Source organism: Hippopotamus amphibius, chromosome 15 (assembly GCF_030028045.1).
Source record: "Hippopotamus amphibius kiboko isolate mHipAmp2 chromosome 15, mHipAmp2.hap2, whole genome shotgun sequence".
Lineage (NCBI taxonomy): Eukaryota > Metazoa > Chordata > Mammalia > Artiodactyla > Hippopotamidae > Hippopotamus > Hippopotamus amphibius.
The window spans coordinates 18,672,745-18,693,645 of record NC_080200.1 but is presented as its reverse complement, the minus strand read 5'-3'; the positions used below and the strand labels follow the sequence as shown (position 1 = coordinate 18,693,645).

The window sequence follows — 20,901 nt, the reverse complement described above, 5'->3', positions numbered from 1 at the left end:
CAATGCTGTATTCATTTGACCTCCAGGGGGACCAAAGAATGAGTTGTGAAGGTCAGCAGGAACTCTATGCCTACATGACAGGCCCTCATAAAAACTCTGGATGCCAAGGATCAGGTGGGCTTCCATGGTTGGCAGTACTTCATACGTGTTGTCACATATCATTGCTGGGAGAAATAAGTGCCCTCCATCCAATTCTGCAGGTCAGGAAAACTGGAAGCTCACACCTGGTCTCTCCTCAGCCCTGCCGCCAGTACCTTTTGCCTTTGCTGATTTTAATCTCTGTCTTTTCACTGCAATAAACCACAAATGAGAGCATCACAGCTTTTTTGAGTTCTGGGAGTTCTTCCAGCAAATCATCTAACCTGAAGGGGGTCATGGGGACTCCCGACACAGAGGCCATGGAGATTGTTTTATTATGAGATACTGTGGTTTTCCTTTACCTTCTTGAGTTCCATCACTCCTTGAGAAAATGAGGTACATGAGCTGATCAATCACACCTTGTTGAACCTGAAGCTTTCCTTACCCCCATCCCAGGGGAAACTTCTCCTCCCCTGCCATGCTCATCCCTCTCCTACAACTTCTCAGCATATGCTGCTAGAGAAACAGACCCCTTAGACATCTTTCATTCCTGCTCCTTTACCTTAGCTTTTCCCAAGCACACTAGAAAGAATATGTGTGTTCAGTGCACAATCACTCGGGCAGTGGGTCTTCCCCAGGAACCCCTTCCCCGGCCCCCTTCCCTCCTCTCTGGGAAGCAGAGATGGGGGGGTCTCACATGGCACCCTTGTTGCCTCCTCGTCCCCTGGAAGCCCCCTTCTCTTGTGCCATGAGCAACGTGTAGGGCTTCCCCAGGCTGGAGAGAGTGAGTTCAGCCTCCTGTGCAGGTTCAATCCCTGGTCAGGGAGCTACGATCCCGCAAGCCTCAGGCCTGGCCAAAAATTCATAAATAATTCAGAAAATAAAAGTTGAGAATTTTTTTAATTTGCAAGCCAGTGTCGCCCGTTAGATCACCTTTTTTGTGACTTCTACATAAAGCAGGTACAACAGGGCTTTTCTGGATGGTGGGTAAAGTCCCCATTGCTTATCTCCTCCCTGCCCTACTTCCCAAGGTTAACTCTATGGAATTTGGGACCTACAAGGCTTGGGATATTCCCCAAGGCCCCCTTATCATTCCAAAATTCTAGAACTCTGTCCTTGCCCATGTGTTGGGTGTCCTGCAGGGAAAGTGCAGGGTTCGAGGAGAGAGAGTACCAGAGTCTGAAGAGCACTCACAGGAACCAGTCCACAGCTATGATGAGTGTGATGTCTTCAGTGAGCAAGCAAACCAAGGTGTGTACAATGACCACGGTGACCAGACCTGCCTGGGGGATGCCAGCAGCCCCAACGCTGGCTGCTGGAGCCATGATAGTGCACATGGAGAGAGAACACAGGGAAGCAGGAGGGAAGGGAGAGATGAGGCAGTGTCAGAAGAGACAAAGGAAGGCAAGGGGTCATTTCCCCAGGGCATCTTAAATCAAATTCCCCAAAATAAGGAACACATCCAAAGCAACTTTCATTGGGTACCATTGCAGATATGTCCCTTCATCCTTTGTTGGGATCGGGTTGGATGTCCACCAAATGATGGACATTTGTAGGTTCAAAGAACTCATATTGCAGATGCAAGAGTAGGGATTTAACCAGCTGCCTTTGGAGGCTGAAGGAGGGCAGAAGAATCAACCTAGGCAGCAGCTGTGGAGCAGAAGCTTGAGTTCCCTATGTGCACATATGCTAGAAATAGGCAGGTCCGTATAGACAGGTCTATCTGCCAGGAACAGAATTCTGGTAGGTGGGGCAAATTTACAGTCAAATAAGAAATTGTTAATATATCGATATTGGTTGACGAGTTGTGACATATATGCCATAGTAATATAAGATCTTAACATTAGAGGAAACTAGTTCGGGGGATATTGGAATTCTTTTATTGTCTTTGCAACTTTTTAATAAATCTACAACTAATCTAAAATAAAAAGTTGAGGACTTCCCTGGTGGCACAATGGTTAAGAATTTGCCTGCCAATGCAGGGGACATGGGTTCAATCCCTGGTGCGGGAAGATCTCACATGCTGCGGAACAGCTAAGCCTGTGCGCCACAACTACTAAGCCTGCACTCTAGAGCCCATGTGACACAACTGAAGCCCATGTTCCGCAATGAGAGAAGTTCTCCACAATGAGAAGTCCGCACACCACAACTAGAGAAAGCCCAGATGCAACTAAGAAGACCCAACGCAGCCAAAAATTAAATAAATAATAAATAAATAAATAAATAAATAAACATTTTAAAAAATAAAAATAAAGTATAAACTTTATGTAAATATAAATAAATATTTTTAAAATGTACTCAAATCAATAAAAAAAGAAGAAATTGTCTATGGTGCTGAGTGAATAAAATAATGGTACATTTACATATATACGGTTTTGGAAAACTAAAAGGTAAAACACATAGAAAATGAAAGAGATCGTCATCCACTATCAAGTAGAGGATCAGACTGGATCAAGAGTAGGCTAGATTTGAGCCCCTGCATCAATTTGGATGTCTAGCATGGTGTGCTAGGAGAATTATAAAATCACTGAGTTTGGCGGCCTTCCCTGGTGGCCAGTGGTTAAGACTTCACCTTCCAATGCAGAGAGTGCTGGTTCCATCCTTGGTCAGGAAGCTAAGATCGCACATGCCTCATGGCCAAAAAACTAAAATATAAAATAGAAATAATATTGTAATAAATTCAAAAAAGACTTTAAGGGCTTCCCTGGTGGTGCAATGGTTAGGAATCCACCTGCCAATGCAGGGAACACGGGTTCGAGCCCTGGTCCAGGAAGATTCCACAGACCAAGAAGCAACTAAGCTCATGTGCCCCAGCTACTAAGCCTGTGCTCTAGAGCCCTTGAGCCAAAACTACTGAGCCCAAACACCACAGCTACTGAAGCCTGAGAACCTGGAGCCCAAGCTCCGCAACAAAAGAAGCCACCACAATAAGAAGCCCGTGCACTGGAATGAAGAATAGGTCCCGCTTTCTGCAAATACAGAAAACCCAAAGGCAGCAACAAACACAAAACCTAGCCAATAAAAATTAATTAATTAATTAATTAATTATTTAAAAGTCTACCTCCAACTCAGTATCCTGTAATAACCTATAATTGGAAAATAAAATTTTTAAAGACATTAAAAACTGGTCCACATCAAAAAAACTTAAAAAAAAAAAAACTGGGCTTGCCGGGAAAGCTGCTAGGGCCCTGAGGTTGATGCCTCCCCTTCCTGGTGGCCTCTGAAGCCCCTTCCCAAATACTGTAATTGTGAACATGGGGCTACCCAGGATGCTTAGCATAAATGACGTCTCTAATAGAACAGTGATTGATCAAACACGTGGGCTGCTGAACAGAGAATGGACTTTGGGGTCCAGCAGATATGATTCATCAGCTGTACACCCTTGGACATAAACTCAGAGCCTACTTTCCCTCACCTATAGAATGGTAGACATATACCTACCTTCAGGGGTTATTAGGAGCAGTAAAATAGGACAATGCTTTGAGAATGGGGCCCCAAGAAGAGTCAATATTACCATTATTCTAAGTGGGAGAGAATATCTCTTCCAAGTGCTGGCCCTGGCATAAACAGTGATCCGTGCATGCATTTGGGAGCCAGGCATCATGCTCTCAATGCGGTGAGTTAATTCCACCTAGATCCGACAATGCAACTCAAGCTTCTTCAAGTTTACATTCAGTCCCAACTAGGAATCCCCAACCATCCAATCACAATGTGCCACTAAATTCTGATGCATCACCGGATGGGTCTCAACCCGCCCATTGCCACCAAGCTCTTTGCAGAGATTAGAAGGTAGACATGGTGCTCAGTTCCCTGACCTATTTAAAAACACCCCAAACAGCCTCTCATCCTTACCCTTTCTGATGACTTCCCTACTCCCCAAAATATGAAAGTTCCCCCTGAAAAGTGCTCACTGCAATGTTTGGGACCCCAACCTACACAAACAAACAATCCAAAATGTGTTCCTCTGAAGTTATCTTTATGTCATCTTCACTGCATCCTTGGTTTCCCCTAGAAAAGGCTTCTTATACAGCCATCCATTGTAATGGCAAGAAAGATTGTTTGAAGAAAGACCCAAAGGCAATCTCTGGGTTGTGTGGCAACAAGGTGGCTGGAACTGCCTCCACCCATAGTAGAAGGGACTTCACAGGGCTCAAAATCTCACAGAACCTCCAGATGCTATCAGCCATAGTGCCCAGATTCAAGCTACATCCCTGAATGTCCCCTAAGCCATTGGGACTCAAGTTCAGACTATTTTTCTTATTTTCAAAGTGGTCTCTCAGGACCTCTATAAACAGAGAGAGCACGCCGGCCTACCACTGACCCCAGGTAGAGGTGCTTCCAATCAAGCCAGCTTTATACCATGCTGCATGACATTGTGGTCCCTGCCTTCATCCGAAATCCCTATGGTTCCAAGAGGGGCAGACAACTATTGGGGGAAGGTAGGATGCTCCACTAAAGAGCATGAGCACTGAGTCCAGTTTCCCTGAGATCATTAGCATTCCAGGCAAAGGTCTTCATTTTTATAATATGGGAGAGACATCAGCATGCCTTCACATGCTATAGAGCAAAGTCAAGCAGAGGCAGTGGAGTTGAAAATGCAAGTAAGCAATGGAATGGCTGACAGAATGAGAAGATAGGAGGAATGAGATTTGGGAATGGTACAGGGATGAGTTTTGAATAGAGCAACAGATCCATGTTTAAACTGAGATCAGGGGAAAGAAAGCATGGATGCATGTACACCACAATAAATTTGAGTTGTGGGAGCAGAAAGCTGGGTCCATTCCCACCCAGGAATCTTATCACTCCCCTGAAGTATAAGCAATATAACCTCCTACAAAGGAAGAAAAATGGAGAATGGACCTGGAATTTAAATCGAGTGAAGACTTGGAATGAGGGATGGATAATGGTGCCCCCATATAACTGGGTAGTTATCAACTCTGCATTCACAGTAGAATCACCTGGGCAGTTTTCACAAACATACCAATGCCTAGAGCCCACTCCCACTATAACTAAGTCAGAGCCTCAGGGAGTAGGTGTTCTCGGGTGAGGCCAGTGTGTAGCCAAGACTCTGAACCACTGATATAAAGAGATTTCAAAGTGGAAATACACTTAGCTGATAATGTAATGCATCATCTTGTAGTGGCCACTGCAGTAAGCACCACAGTGGGTAGATTTTTCTCTCTCTGGGTTTAGACACCTTGACACAGGAATAGATAAAGTAGATGGTTGAATCCCCTGATGTTGAGGATTTAGAAAGACTAGGGGAAAAGGATGTCAAAGGTGCTCTCAAGAAAATGAAAGCCTGAAGTGCCACACTCTCTGGTCTGGAAGCTCATGTTACCAAGTGTGGTCCCTAGACCAGCAGCATCAGCCCCACCTCAGAACTTGTTAGAAATGCAGAATCTCAAGCCCCAACCCAGACCCACTGTATTGGAATATGCTTGTGAACAAGACCACCAAGTGATCAGGATGCATATAAATTTTGAGAGCCATTGAACTAAAATACATAAATGGAAAGGTGAAACCATAACTTGGGGGACAAGTGGAGCTGAGGAAGCAAAACTTCTCATGGAACTAAAGAAAATGTGTAGGGGAAGTAAAGTAACAGGATGGAGATTGTGGCCATGATGCACATATTTGAGGTGTCAGAGCAGTCTTAGTGGTGGCAAAGTCCAGGACATGGCCCCAAGGGTAGGTGGCTAGAATTCCAAAGGTCAGCGAACTTTGAAAAGAAGATGATGGAAGGCTCACCTGCTTGGGTGTTGAAATTATTCAGCCAGAGGCTAAGAAATTGGAAAGAAAAAGAAAGCTATACAGCATCAGCTGAGTTAGAAAACCTTCTTTGGATTCCAAAATCTCTTATGCTAGGCATAATAACTAGATAATCTTTTTTTTAATTTGGCAAGGGCAGCAAAGCAGCTAGGCATAGGACATTATGGAATGTCATTCAACGAGCTCAGGCATGTAAAATATTTAATGTTGTGTATGTCACAGAGCAAGTGCTTTGTAAATGTTGACCATCTTCAACACCACCATCATCACCACTATCAGCATCACCACCAATATCACCACCATCACCACCATAATCTATATCAGCATCACCATCATCATCATCTGTGTCTTTTCTCGTCATTAGATTGGATCTTCCATGTCTTATTTTCTCCTGCACCCCTCAGTCTCTTCACAGAGCCTGCAATTTAAGAAGCCTTCAACATATGTTTTTTAATGTTTGCTCTTAGGTCGGAAATTTTGGTACAGATACCTTCCGGAGCTTGCCTCTGCTCACCTTTCCAGACTCATGTCTGGAGTTCAGGAACCATCTCTTATTTTCTACTGCACCCCTCAGTCTTTTCACAGAGCCTGCCATATAAGAAGCATTCAACATATGTTTTTTAATGTTTGCTCTTAGCTTGAAACTTTTGGCACAGATATCTTCCTGAGCTTGCCTCTGCTCAACTTTCCAGACTCATGTCCTTCTACTCCCGCATGCCAGTGCTGGTATGTAGACAACACGTAAATGTCTGGGCAAAAAAGAAACAAACAAAGGCAGGTTCACACCCACTCTATTCCTCTAATCCCCAACCTTGATGAGGCCCCTTAGTGATTCTCCAACTTGACCGCACATCACAATCACATAAAAGGTTACTTGAAAGACGGATAACTGGGCTCTGTCCCAGAATTTCTGATTCCATAGGACTGTAGTGGGATCTGAGAATTCACATTTTCTAGCAGGTTTCCAGGTGAGGCTGCTACTAGTCCACTTTGAGAACCACTGCTCTCAAATGCCATGTTTCCCTTTCCTGACTTCATCCAGTTCCACCTGACCAGCTCCTATTCCTCCTTCCACATTCAGCTCAGGTGTCACCTCTCCAGGAAGGCTTCACTCACTGCTTCTGCTCCAAGGCTGGGTCAGGTGCCACCTCCCACAGCACTTGGCTTCCCCAACACAGCACTTAGAAGACCAAAGTGGGAATGTTTAGTTCATTCATGGGCTCCCCTATTAGACTGGGCATTCCTTCCAAGCAGGGTTCATGCCTTTCACATCTTTAGGTCCTCCAAGTGCCAAGCACAGTGCCTGGCATGTAGACACCAAATAAATATCTGGACAAGGAAGGAACAAACAAAGGCAGACACACACCCACAGGGTCACTACAAAATTTTCCACGTTTGCTTTCACTGAAGAAATGGAGACATAATCCAAGAAACTGGGCCCTGGGCCTCAATCACAAGAGGAGTCACACTGAGTCTGTCTTCTTCCTCCAAGAAAATTCCTGCACAACAGCAGAGACTTGAAGAGTGATGTCTAGCACATCCCAGCCAGCCTTTATTGGGAGTCCATGCAGAGTCCTTACTACCAGGAGTGCAGGCCATGAAGAAAATCCTCAGCGAAACCTTCCCAACACCCTGACTCAGCTGTGTCATCTGAATTCCAATGGGACCCAGGACAAAACCAGGAGTGTGTTGCTCATAGCCATATTCCCAGCTCCTGGGACCAATTCAGGATTACTACAAGAAATAAATTAAAATAAATATTTGCTGACTGATTGAACAAGAGGCTATTCTCCACTACCCAATATTATGAGACCTGTTTTAGGGGACACAGTATTGTCTGACTGATCAAACAAGAGGCTATTCCCCAATACCCAACACATATGAGCCCTGTTTCAGGGGGAACAGGGAATAGAGAACCACAGCCCCATAATCTCCAAGTACGTCATGCTCACATGAGGGCATCATGAGGTTGCTGAATGTAGGGCAGAAGAAGGTAGGGGCTGTTGACTCAGACTCTTTAGTAGGCAAGAGAATCTCAAACCATTGCCCACATGTACCCCTGCTTCCCAGCCCAGCTCCTAAATGCACACTTCTTCCTCCCACCCTTCATCCATCCCTCCTCACACTCTGTGCTCTGCACTTCACAACGCTGATTCAAGAATCCACCTCTTCCTAAGATGTGACCGTGGGCAAGTATCCTAACCTGCCTCAATTTCCATGCTTCCTGCCTAAAATAATCATGATAATTGTATCCAGCCCAGGTGGAATCCTGAGGATCAAACTAATGGGCAAAATGGCATTTTGCAAAAGACTGTTTACAAAGCCTTCAACAAATTCACTCCTTCAGCTCATATTTATTGAGTATTTACTGTGTGTTAGACACCCCATACAAATTCCCATAGGAAAAAATGCCTCTCAAATGGAGCTTACATTACAGGACGAGGCAAGCAATCACCAAGGTGAAAAAGTGAAACACACAATAAGGCACATGGTTCTATGGGGCAAGGGTTCAGCCTAAGAAAGTCTACATGTGCAATTTTAAATGGGATATTCAGGGGACATACACCTAAAAAAGATGTTGGAGCAAAGAGCAGTTTCCTACTGTTTTTATTTCTTGGAAACATTTTCATATTTGATTTGAGCTAGAAAAGTTACTCCCTTGTATCCTGGTGTCCTATTTTATTTGTTCTTTTTTATTGAGGTATATTTTATTTACAATATGTTTCAGGTGGACAACATAGTGATACCCAAATTTTAACGGTTATACTCCATTTACTCTTACTATAGAATATTGGCTATATTCCTTGTGCTGCACAGTACATCCTTGTGGCTTCTTTATTTTATGCATGGTGATGTGTACCTCTGAATCTCCTGCCCCTGTCATGCCCCTCCCCCTTCCCTCTCCCCACTCGTGGCCACTGGTTCGTCTGTGACTCTGTTTCGTTTTTATTATATTCACTAGATTGTTCTATTTTTTAGATTTCACATGTAAGAGAAATCATACCTTAAAAAAACAAAGTCACTCCATTGTGAATTGATAACAATAGTCCATTCTATCTGGACTAGAATACTAAGGACCTTCCAATGGACTTGACCCCAAAGTCACGTTTTCACCATGAAAAACCGTATATACTCATACAGTCTGCCTGTACAGCCAGCCAACCCACCTCTCCCGCTACTTCTCTTATTGCGTGCCTGGGACTTTCTCCAGATTTCACCTTCAATAGTAAGAACAGAAGTTGTGGCAAAGTCATTGGACTGCTTTTGTTGGTAGTTGGGTGTGACCCAGATCCTTGTTTACAACTGCAAGTCGAGGTGCTTGGGAGTCCCATGGTCTGGGGAAAATGTGCTATCATGCCCTTGATAGACAAAGAAATTCCATCTCAAATGTTGAGGAAATGCTCATGGGAAAAGACACTGGAGGTCAGCCCCATGGAGAAAAGAACATCATGACTAAGGGGCCTGGGGAGGGCATATGCATATTTGGCATCCAAGACCCTCCCCTGGGTACAGAACGAGCAGAAAGGAAGTTCATTGCTATTTTGGCTTCATCCCTCACAGGAACCGAACTGCTCAGAGAATGGAGTAACATTGGAAAAATTAATTTAATGAGCATCTGTGAGAATTCAACCTCTGGAGCTGCAGAAATGGTAAATATGCCCCTTACTCATTTCACCTGCAACGCCCCTGTCCCAGGGAGGAGGGAGTTCAACTGTGACCTTTCAGAGAACAGATGCCTGATGCCATCTCCCTGCACTTCCTTGGAGCTCAGTTGATCATCCATCACCCAGGAAAGAAAGGAGCCAGGGAATTAGAAGCTCAGCAAAGACAGTAGAGTACTTGCTATGGGAAACAAGTATGGAGGCAGGCAGACCTCTCAGGTTATTAACTTTGGTGGCACAAGTGGGCATAATGTGGTGGTGAGAGTCAATTTACTAAAACATTCTAGACAATTCAATTCCAGAGGCTCTCGCAGTCTCTCTTCCTGTCAGCTTCCTTCCTCTCTCTTCTGAAACTAAATACCGAGGAGCTCTCACCTTCCTAATGGAATCTCACCTCTCAGCTCCCAACATCTCTCCAAAGTTTCTCATCCAACCATCTTTCAGGACCCAAGTGCCTCTATTCTCCATCAGATTCCCCTATATTCTTTTATCTATCAAATCTTATTCATTGACTCATTCAGACAAGAAACATTCCCTGGGATTCTGCCTAGTTAGCACTTACAGTCCATTCATACACCTTGTGATATTAACTTACTGAACATCTCTGTGTCTCAGTTTTCACATTTGTAACATGAAGATAATAGTAGTATCCACTTCATAAAGTTAACCTGAAAATTAAATTAAAGGAGATAATATACAGGAAGTTTTCTAGTTGTCTCCATCGCCTAGAGAGCATCTATACATGTTAATGATTATCATTGTATTCACTTGCTAAGTCAGAACAATAGGGATGATGATAAAATGAGCTAAGGCCTATAAAACAGCACAAATACTTGACACATGGGGGTCCTCAAGTAATCTGGGCTTATTTACTGGGTATTGGAAAGTTCCCAGCCCCTGTTCCAAGAGATTTATATTTTTGTTAACATGTGGAATAATTGTGATCTCTTTTCTGAGAGATTTAAATGTACATATGAACACTGCTGGGGGAGAGGTTTGCACCCACTCTTCATGTTTATTTTTATTTTTGAATAATTTTAGATTCACAGAAAAGTTACAAAGATAGTACCGAGAGTTTCCATAGTGATGAAAATGTTTCAAAACTGGATAGAAGCCATGGTTGCAGAACATCCTGACTGCCACTGGATGTCACTCTAAAATGACTACTGGTTTTTCCATATTTGTTTTATATCAACAGCCTCACGAAAATCGCATTTAGTCAAAGGAGGTTTTCAGCTGCCAACTCATTATCTTCAGCCAATCCATCATCTTCTAACAACGAGTTGCCTTTTTGATACTTACATCTCCTGTATGTTTTCCTCCTTGTATTGCATGGACTGCAGCTTCCTGGGTGTTGAGAGTAATAGTGATGAGGGACTTTCTTGTCTCCTTTAATACTTAAAGGGAAATCCTTCCATTGTTCCTGCCCTAAAATCCCACAAAGGCATTTTTTGGGAGGTAAGTCTTGCTGTTTACTCTATTCCTTCCTTAATTATTGATCTATTGTCCTCCATCCTGAATCAACTTTGCACACTTGTATTTTCCCAGAAGCAAATTCATTTCATAGAGATTTTCCAATTTGTAACATGGAGTTTTAATTAACATTTTCTTGCAAAGTTGAGCATTTCCTTAAGTCTAAAATTGTTTTTCTCATTCCTAATTTTAAGCATGTCTGTTCTCTTTCTTTTTATCCCATTCATTAGGCTTCTGTCTAATTGTGCCTGTATGCTTGCTTTTGCCCAAGAATTAGCTCTGGAATGCCTCAGTTCTAGAGATTTTCTTCTTGTTAATTCATCAGCTCTGCTTCTGTTTTAAATTTCTGCTTTACCTAGGTTAGTTATGTGGAATTTTCATTAACAACGTCTTTCAAATCTTCTGTATCTCTTTCTTCACAATAGACTATGTATGTGTTCTTGGGTAGTTTTTGAAAGATATAATAGAAGAAAATGAATCTAAAACTTAAGACTCATATTATCACTCAAAGTTGATCCCTGTCCACATTTTGGTGCATCTTGTAGATCCTTTTCCTTGGTTTGCGCAAAAAAGCTTATAAAAAATCTGTACTCTGATTTAATTTCTCCTGTCCAGAAAACCATGTCAATTATAATCTCACAGCAGTATCTGAAGTGTTCTTTCTCTTTCCACATGATGAAATTTTGCATTCTTTATCTTTTTGTAAATAAGGACTTCATAATCCCCTCAATGAAAAGAGTATCTTATTTTTTTTCATCCTCATAGATTAGTATTAAAGAAAATACTCAAACATTCACTACCCTTTTTATACTTTTTATGAATCTTTAATATCCTATGCCCGTCTCCCAGGTGATACTTTAATGTTTCTATGATAATAACTTTTATTAGTCAAACAGATTATTTTTGCATTCCTAACTTTCGGCACAGCACATTTTCTCATTAATAATTTTTCAGTTTATGGTTCAATTATTGATCTCTTCTTCCCTTATTTCTGTCAAAGACTTTTTATACACAGAACACATCGACTTTAAATAGTTTATATATGCATGTATATAGTATATTTTCGATGTATTTTTTTACTTTCTTCTGATAGCTTATATGGTCCCTTGTTCCACATTTAACATTTGCAATTTATTAGGAAATATGGAGATAATATTTTCCATTATTCTTTCTAAATTGTTAATCAATTGTAAAACACTTGTTTGTAGCTTTAAAAGACCCTCTAAGATATCTAGGGACATCTTATTAAATTATAAACCTCTAAAGTTATTCTCTTGAAAGGACAGAAGAAAAATAGGAATTCCAACTCATCATAAATTTGAACAGTGTTGTGGAATTTCATATCAATGCAGTAAGATCTAAAGATAAACAGGTGTTTTAAATTAATACTCTTTGGAGAAGGTATATAATATTAGAGAAAATTAAATTAATAGGAGAATATAGAAAATGCATGCAACATCTTTTTAGTACAGAGAAATCTAAAGTTTTCCTAATATAATAGCAATATCAGAGACATAAGCTAGGGGAATATCATTATTAATGACATTAAACATAAAATACATTAAATGCCATGTAGAAATCTTGCCATTTGCGACAACTTGGATGAATCTAGAGGACATTATAATAAGTGAAATAAGCCAGGCAGAAAAGATCAAATACCTGTATGAGGCATCTAAAATTATCACACTCATAAAAGCAGAGAAGAGAATGTTGGTTGCCAGTGGCTGGAAGGGAAGAACGTTAGGGAAATCTTACTCAGTGTATAAAGATTCTGTTAAGCAAGATGAATAAATTCTAGAGATCCAGTGTACAATATAGTCCGTACAGTTAATAATACAGCATTCTACAATTTAAACTATGTTAGGAGGAGAGAATTTAAGCTTCTTACCACACACTAAAACAACAAACACATAAAAGAACACAAGGAAATTTTTAGAGGCAACAGACATGTTTATTAACTTGATTGTGGTGATGGTATTGGGGTGAAGGCCTATGTCCACACTTACCAAGATACACACACTCAAACACACGATGGTGAGTCAAAAATTATCCGCACTCTTGTTATAGTAAAATTTCTGCAAATTCTACATCCAGAGTATGGATAATTTTTGACTCTCCCTTGGTGGAGGGGGAGTGTATATATATATATATATATATATATATATATATATATATATACAATTGCAATTATTTGTAAATCTTTTATACTTCAACAAAACTAAAAACAAAAGATGAAATTAGATGAAGACAATATTTAGAAACTGTAGAACACTATATTTATTTTTTCCACGTTAATTTTTTTCACATCTTTAGTGGAGTATAGTTGGTTTATAATGTTGTGTTGGTTTCTGCTGTACAACAAAGTGAATCAGCTGTATTTACACATATATCTCCATATCCCCTCCCTTTTGAACCTCCCTCCCATCCTCCCTATCCCAGCCCTCTAGTTCGTCACAAAACGTGGAGTCAATCTCCTGTGTTATGCAGCAGCTTTCCACTGGCCATCCATTTTACACTTGGTAGTGTATATGTCAATACTACTCTCTCACCTCATTCCAGCTTCCCCTTCCCCCACTGTATCCTCAACTCTGTTGTCTACGTCTGCATCTTTACTCCTGCCCTGTCACTAGGTTTATCAATACCATTTTTTACATTCCATATATGAGTAGAACAATTTATCTAGAAATTTAATTTTGGTTGAATTTATATCAGGACAGTGATAATATAAATGGCATGTAAATGGTGATTAATGATGAAATGGGTTCTTATTTTTTAGAAGGAGCATCCACAGTCCAGGGAATCTAAGATACAGAAATTACAGAAAGGCAGCACAATGAAAGAACCTCTCAATGTTTGGATGATCTGCCTAACATTAGGGAATTTCCCATTTCCATTAGCACTGAACAGAAAATATAAGAACGGTCATCAGGGATGCTGGGAAAGGATGATTGTTTAGGGATGCAGGCAAGCACTAGAGCCGTGCTCCTCAAATTTGTGTGTGTGAGAATTCCCAGGAGGGCTTCTTAAAGCACAAGGTGCTGGCTTCACACCCAGAGATTCTGATTGACTGGGTCAGGTGAGCCTAACAATGTGCATTTCTAACATATCCAGGGGGTGCTGATGGAGCTGGACATGAACCACAATCTGAGAACTGTTGGACTTAGAGACAATTTTTCCAGGTAGCAAACGTCACCACAATTTGTCATCCAGAAAGCCAATCCTTAGCCAAAATGAGTGACTTCAGGAATTCCCTGGGTTTGGATTAAGGATATTTCTGTCACTCTGGGGAATATCTACTTAGATTAAATTTTGCATTGCTTTTTTCCTGCTTGTTGACAAGCCCAGCAGACTCATGGACAGAGCAAACCAAACAGGAATCCGAAACTTTCTCCTCCTGGGATTCACAGAGGACCCAGACCTGCAGGCTCTTCTTTTTGGGCTGTTTCTATCTGTATACCTGGTCACATTCACTGGGAGCCTGCTCATTATCTTGGTCGTCGTCTCAGACTCCCACCTCCACACACCCATGTACTTCTTCCTCTCCAACCTGTCCTTTACTGACATCTGTTTCACCTCCACCACCATCCCAAAGATGCTGCTAAACCTCCAGACACACAGCAAGGTTATCACCTATGCAGGCTGTCTCACCCAGGAATTTTTTTTCATTGTGTTTGGATGCCTAGAAAATTTACTCCTGACTGTGATGGCCTATGACCGCTTCGTGGCCATCTGTCACCCCCTGCACTACATGGTCATCATGAACCCCCAGCTCTGTGGGCTGTTGACACTGGGGTCCTGGTGCATCAGTGTTATGGGCTCCCTATTTGAGACCTTGACCCTCTTGAGGCTCTCTTTCTGCAGAAGCATGAATATTACACACTTTTTTTGTGAACTTCCTGAAGTTCTGAAGCTCGCCTGTAAGAACACCCTCATCAATAACATAGCCTTGTATTTTGTGACTATTGTCCTAGGTGTTTTCCCTCTCTCTGGGATCCTCTTTTCTTATTCTCAGATTTTCTCTTCCGTCCTGAGAATTTCATCAGCCAGGGGCAAGTACAAAGCCTTTTCCACCTGTGGGTCTCACCTCTCAGTGGTTTCCTTGTTCTATGGCACAGGCCTTGGGGTCTACCTTAGTTCTGTAGCCACTTCATCCTCCAGGACAAGTCTGGTGGCCTCAGTGATGTACACCATGGTCACCCCCATGCTGAACCCCTTCATCTACAGTCTGAGGAACAAGGACATGAAGGGAGCCCTGGTGAGACTCCTCAGCAGGGCACCATCTCTCAATGACAGGGCCTTTATAGCACTCTCATAAGTAACTAGGCACATGAAATTGAGGACCAGAAATCCTGGCTTCCTTTGTTTAATATTTTTATCTTTCCTAATATTCATGTTTTAAAGCAAAATTTTCTTGGGTCTTCACTGCCCTCTCTACTTTCCTTCAGGTTATATCTTGGGTTCCTTTCTCACATTGTAACCAGTCATTTTAATTTTGTATGAGTAAAACCTGATATTTTCTTAGCTATATTCAGTGATAATTTAAATTTATTTAAAAATAAATAGAATTTCATGTACTTTATATATATATATCCTCAAAGTGATAGGATGTATACCTACTATGGAAACGTTGCCCTGCAAACACATTTACAGCAACGTTTTCTGAGATGTGAATGAAATCAATTCAAAGTGCCTTTTTTCCTGATTCACTTTCCTTTCAGCCACATCAAATTTAATGAAGTTCTCTGCTAATCCACGGCTTTTATATGTTGAATTTCTGAACTATATCTTATCCTTCTTTGAAACTGCAATACCTAGTACATTTCTTAGGAAGAAATTTATGCCCAGGGAATATTTGTTGAATGGCATGAAAGAGGGATGAGTACATGGTTAAAGAGTTGGGACCAGAAAAATACATGTGTTGATATAATAAAAGCTTATGAGCTAGGAAAGAGATTCCCTTTTTAATGGTGATATTGATGATAAAAATAACAGGAGCACTAGGTATATGCTAGCACAGTCTAAGAATTTAAACACACCTCATTGAAGTTTTTCAGCAACACTTTTATGTGATGACTATCGTTTCCCTAGTTACAGATGAGAAAGTAAGAGACTATGGTAATCTGATAACTAGCTCAAGGTCACACATGTCCTAAAGGGAGGCTCAAACCCAGGGCAGTCTAAATCAGACCCTTCTCAGGGAACTCTACTCAATGCTCTGTAATGACCTTAAAAGAGTGGATATATGTACATGTATAACTGATTCACTTTGTTGTACAGCAGCAACTAACACAACATTGTAAATCAACTATACTCCAATAAAAATTAATTTTAAAAAAGAAAGCATCAGGCCACTCTTTTTTTTTTTTTTTTTTTTTGATCTCTATTGGAGTATAAAGCTTTGCACTGTTGTGCCATCTTCTACTGTACAACAAAGCAAATCAGCTGTATTTATACATATGTCTCTATATTCCCTCCCTCCCAAGCCTCCCTCCCACACTCCCTATCCCAACCCTCTCGGTCATCACCAAGCATCGAGTTGATCTCCCAGTGTTAGGCAGTTGCTTCCCACTAGCCATCTATTTTACATTTGGTAGTATATAAATGTCAATGCTACTCCTTCACTTTGTTCCAGCTTCTCCTTCCCCACCTCCTTCTGTCCTCAAATCCGTTCTCTACATCTGCATCTTTATTCTTGCCCTGTCACTGGGTTCATCAGTACCATTTTTTTAGATTCCATATATATGAGTTAGCATACGGTATTTGTTTTTCTCTCTCTGGCTTACTTCTCTCTGTATGACAGTCTCTAGGTTTATCCACCTCATTACAAATAACCCAATTTCATTCCTTTTTATGGCTGAGTAATATTCCATTGTATATATGTGCCACATCTTCTTTATCCATCTATCGGTTCATGGGCATTTAGGTTGCTTCCATGTTCTGGCTATTGTAAATAGTGCTGCAATGAACATTGTGGTACATGTTTGTTTTTGGATTATGGTTTGCTCTGGGTATATGCCCAGGAATGGGATTGCTGGGTCATATGGTAGCTCCATTTTCAGTTTTTTAAGGAACCTCTGTACTGTTTTCCATAGTGGCTGTACCAACTTACATTCCCACCAACAGCGCAGGAGGGTTCCCTTTTCTCCACACCCTCTCCAGCATTTGTTGTTTCTAGATTTTTTGATGATAACCATTCTGACTGGTGTGAGGTGATACCTCATTGTGGTTTTTTGTTTGCCTGTTTGGCTGTAGAATTTTTTAATTAACTTTCAGAAAAGACAAATACATCATTTTTTGACATAATCTCCTTGCTTTTCAATCTGTTCATCTGTCAACAAGCTTTTGTATTCCCTCATTAAAAAATGTTTTAAGCTGAGCTGCGAGCCACAAATGCACCACTGTCTTCACCTCCCCATCAGAAGCAAATCTTTGCTCTCACAGGGCCACCCTCAGGGGACCAAACCGGTCAAAGTCCGATGGAGCAAGACCAGGACCACAGGGAGACTGCCCCAACAAGTCAAAAGGAAGTTTTTGCAGAGTGTCGACTGTGTGGGCAGAAGTGTGCAGACATGCATTGTCATGCAAGATCACAACGCCCTTGGATAGCAGTCCTCTGCGTTTAATCCAAAGTTTAGGCTTCAGCTATTCAATAGGCATCTCACTGTAAGAAGAACAGTTGATTGTTGAACCTTTTTCCTGATAATGTTCCTATACTGGCCCTTGAGAATTTCAGAAAACCGTAAGCATCAATTTTCCAGCTGATGGTTGACTTTAAAGCTTTTTCTTGGTCAGCAATTGAGGGTGTTTCCATTCTATACTCTGCCATTTACTCTCAGCCTCATAGAGATGAATTCAGGCTCATCACCAGTAATGATTCTCTCTAAGAAAACTTTCACCTTCGATAGATTATCAGTCCAAAATTTGTTTGCAGATATCCAAACACTTCTGTTTATGCTCTTCCATGAGTTGTTTAGGTACCCATCTCACACAAACCTTTCAAAACCTAAGTCTGTCATGGATTACTTTGTTTTGAAGTGTTAAAGCATCCTCCCCATAGTCCCGATCTTGCTCCAAAGGACCCCCACCTGCCAGTCCCCTGAAAGCAGCCCCACGAGGACAAAAACCCACCTCTGATGAAGAAGTGAAGACAGTGATGCATTCGAGGCTCACAGCTCAGCCCAAAACACCTTTTCTTTTTTAAGCTCTTTTTTCGAATATAATTGCTTTACACTGTTGTGCCAGTTTTTGAGGTACACCAAAGTGAATCCGGCGTATTTATACATATATCCCCATATCCTCTCCCTCCAGCGACTCCTTCCCACCCTCCCTATCCCAGCCCTCTAAGTCTTCATCCATCATCGAGTTGATCTTGCAGAAAGGGAAATTCCTCCAAAGCACTCTGAAACAAAAGTCCCCTGCCTCTCCATCTGGCCCAGGATTTTCTGGAAGCCCCCTCTTAGCTTGCTGGTGCAACCTGCCCCCCAGGCTGTTTTCATGCAGCCATCCCCAGCTCTCTCCCTGACGTCTGTTCTCTGAAGCCCAAGCCTCGGCACCCAGCCCCCACCGCCACCGCAGTTGAGCAGATTAGCTTCTCTGGCTGGGGAGTGCTGCCTGACTCCTCCGTGTGGGGATCTCTCTGCTCTGCCCTCCACACACTTGCCATTTGCTCTCTCTTCTGGGGGCTCTGAGGCTCCCCCTGTCCTTCCCTGCCAGTGAGGGGGCTCCCCTGTGTGTGGGAGCCTTCCCCCACTCACAGCTCTCTCCCAGAGGGGCCAGTCTCCTCAGGATTCTTTGTCTCTCTTTTTCCCTTCCTTCCCTTGCGCTACCGGATTACATGGAAATTCTCTGGCCTTTTGGACGGTCTGAGGTCTCCTGAGGCATTCGGAAGGTGTTCTCCATGAGCCACTCCCCAAGTGGATATGTTTTTTGTTGTATTTGCATGGAGGAAAGTGATCTCCACGTCCTACTCCTCCACCATCTTTCCTCTTGTCCTATTTGACTCCCCTGCTTAGTGCTCTGCCTTGCTTAAACTCAATGAATGTTCACTGATGATTACTTAACATCTCCAAGAGAAATTTATATCACACTGCAGAGAACTAAGATGCATTCCCTTTTCCACAGCTCGGTCAATTACTGCTGGTAAGCTTTGTGGAAGTGACGACTGAGTTACCACGGCTTCACTGTGCTTTTGATTTGCATTTCTCTAATGATTAGTGATGTTGAGCATCTTTTCATGTGTTTGTTGGCCATCTGTATCAGACCACTCTCTTAAGCACAGTATTATGTCATCTCTAGTCGACCTTATTTTAATAATAGCTCAATTTTCAAGGAAACAGGAGCCCTCTAATATTAAAGCATTTATTTCTGGATGTCAGCTCCCCCACCAAGAAATATTCTGTCTCTGGGCCTGTGGATTCAGAAGTAAATCAAACACTACAGTAAGATTTATTAAGATTTCCCTAATATTTTAATATGACTTCCTTTCATTGTGGTCAGGGTGAGCACATTCTCATGCATACCCCACATTACATCCTTCTTCTCTTTTCAGGATCAAATGAGAAAGCAGGTCACAGAAAACTTCTGTCAGAGATAAATTTGTCTTGCTCTGGATGGCATGAAGGACTTGAAAGAATGAAAAGATTATCTAATCCAATCCACAATTCCCCTCAAAAAAATGATCTATATTTCCCTTGACCCAAGGGAAAAAATCACATCCAAGTCACAATCCCCCTTCCCAAAAAAGTGATCTATGTTTTCCTTGATCCCTTATTCTTTAAAACACAGATGTATACAGAACATAGGGCTGAAGGACATTCCCAGGATTGAAGGAGATGGAGTCATGCATCCCTTGATGGTATCTTACACCTTATATGATGGCCTGAGTTGTGTCCCCTGAAAATTCATAAGTTGGAGTCCTAACCCCCCACACATCATAATATGACCACATTTGGAGATAAACTCTTTAAAGAGGTAGTTAGGTTAAAATGAGTTCATTCAGGTGGGCCCAACTCCAATTTGACTGGTGTCTTTATAAGAAAAGGAGATTAGGACACACAGGGAAGACCAATTGAAGACACAGGGAGAAGATGGCCATCTACAAGCCAAGGAGAGAGCCCTCAGAAGAAATTAACCCTGCTGACACCTTGATCTCAGACTTCTAACCTCCAAAACAAAAATAAATTTCAGTTGTTTAAGCCAGGGGTCCCCAACCCTGTGAGGCTTGTTAGGGACCAGACCCCACAGCAGGAGGTGAGTGGCAGGTGAGCAAGTGAAGCTTCATCTGTATTTACAGCCACTCCCTATCACTCACATTACCACCTGAGCTCTGTCTCTGATCAGCACTGTAGTGAGTTGTATAATTATTTCATTATACATTACAATGTAATAATAATAGAAATAAAGTGAACAATAAATGGAATGCCCTCACATCATCCCTAAACCATCCTCCCTCCCCAATTTGTTGAAAAATTGTCTTCCACGAAACTGGTCCCTGGTGCCACAAAGTTTTGGGACCACTGATTTAAGCCACCCAGTCTCTGGTATTTTGTCACTTTGTCCCTAGAAAACTAATATACCCTGCTTCCACAGGAGCCCTCTGAGGACACAGAACCCTGACCATGGGGTGGGTGGGCATAGAAGCTGAAATTCTGGTTTGAGACAGGGATCTCATGAAAAGTTACCCATGGTCAAATGTAGAGTAGGATTTTGTAAACAGAGGAGCTTTTTGCCTTGGGATGGACTATGTCCAAACTTTGATTATAATTGTCTCCATGATGACTGCAAATAGATTAAAGATTTCTAGAGCTCTTCTCCCAAGTTCTGTTAATTTCTTAGGCTCCAAGTTTCCCTTAGGATTCTAAGGAATGGAGGATGGAGCATCTCAAAACATACACATGTTTTAATTTCCCTCCCCTCT

At 41.8% G+C, this 20,901-nt stretch overlaps 1 protein-coding gene across 1 annotated transcript; it reads left to right on the top strand.

Moving 5' to 3' along the window:
* Window positions 1-14,295: 14,295 nt before the first annotated feature.
* On the top strand, window positions 14,296-15,300 carry LOC130836284 (olfactory receptor 7C2-like). Its single transcript, XM_057708344.1, has one exon. The coding sequence runs from the start codon at window positions 14,338-14,340 to the stop codon at window positions 15,298-15,300; it is 963 nt and encodes a 320-aa protein (XP_057564327.1). The 5' UTR covers window positions 14,296-14,337.
* Window positions 15,301-20,901: the final 5,601 nt, after the last annotated feature.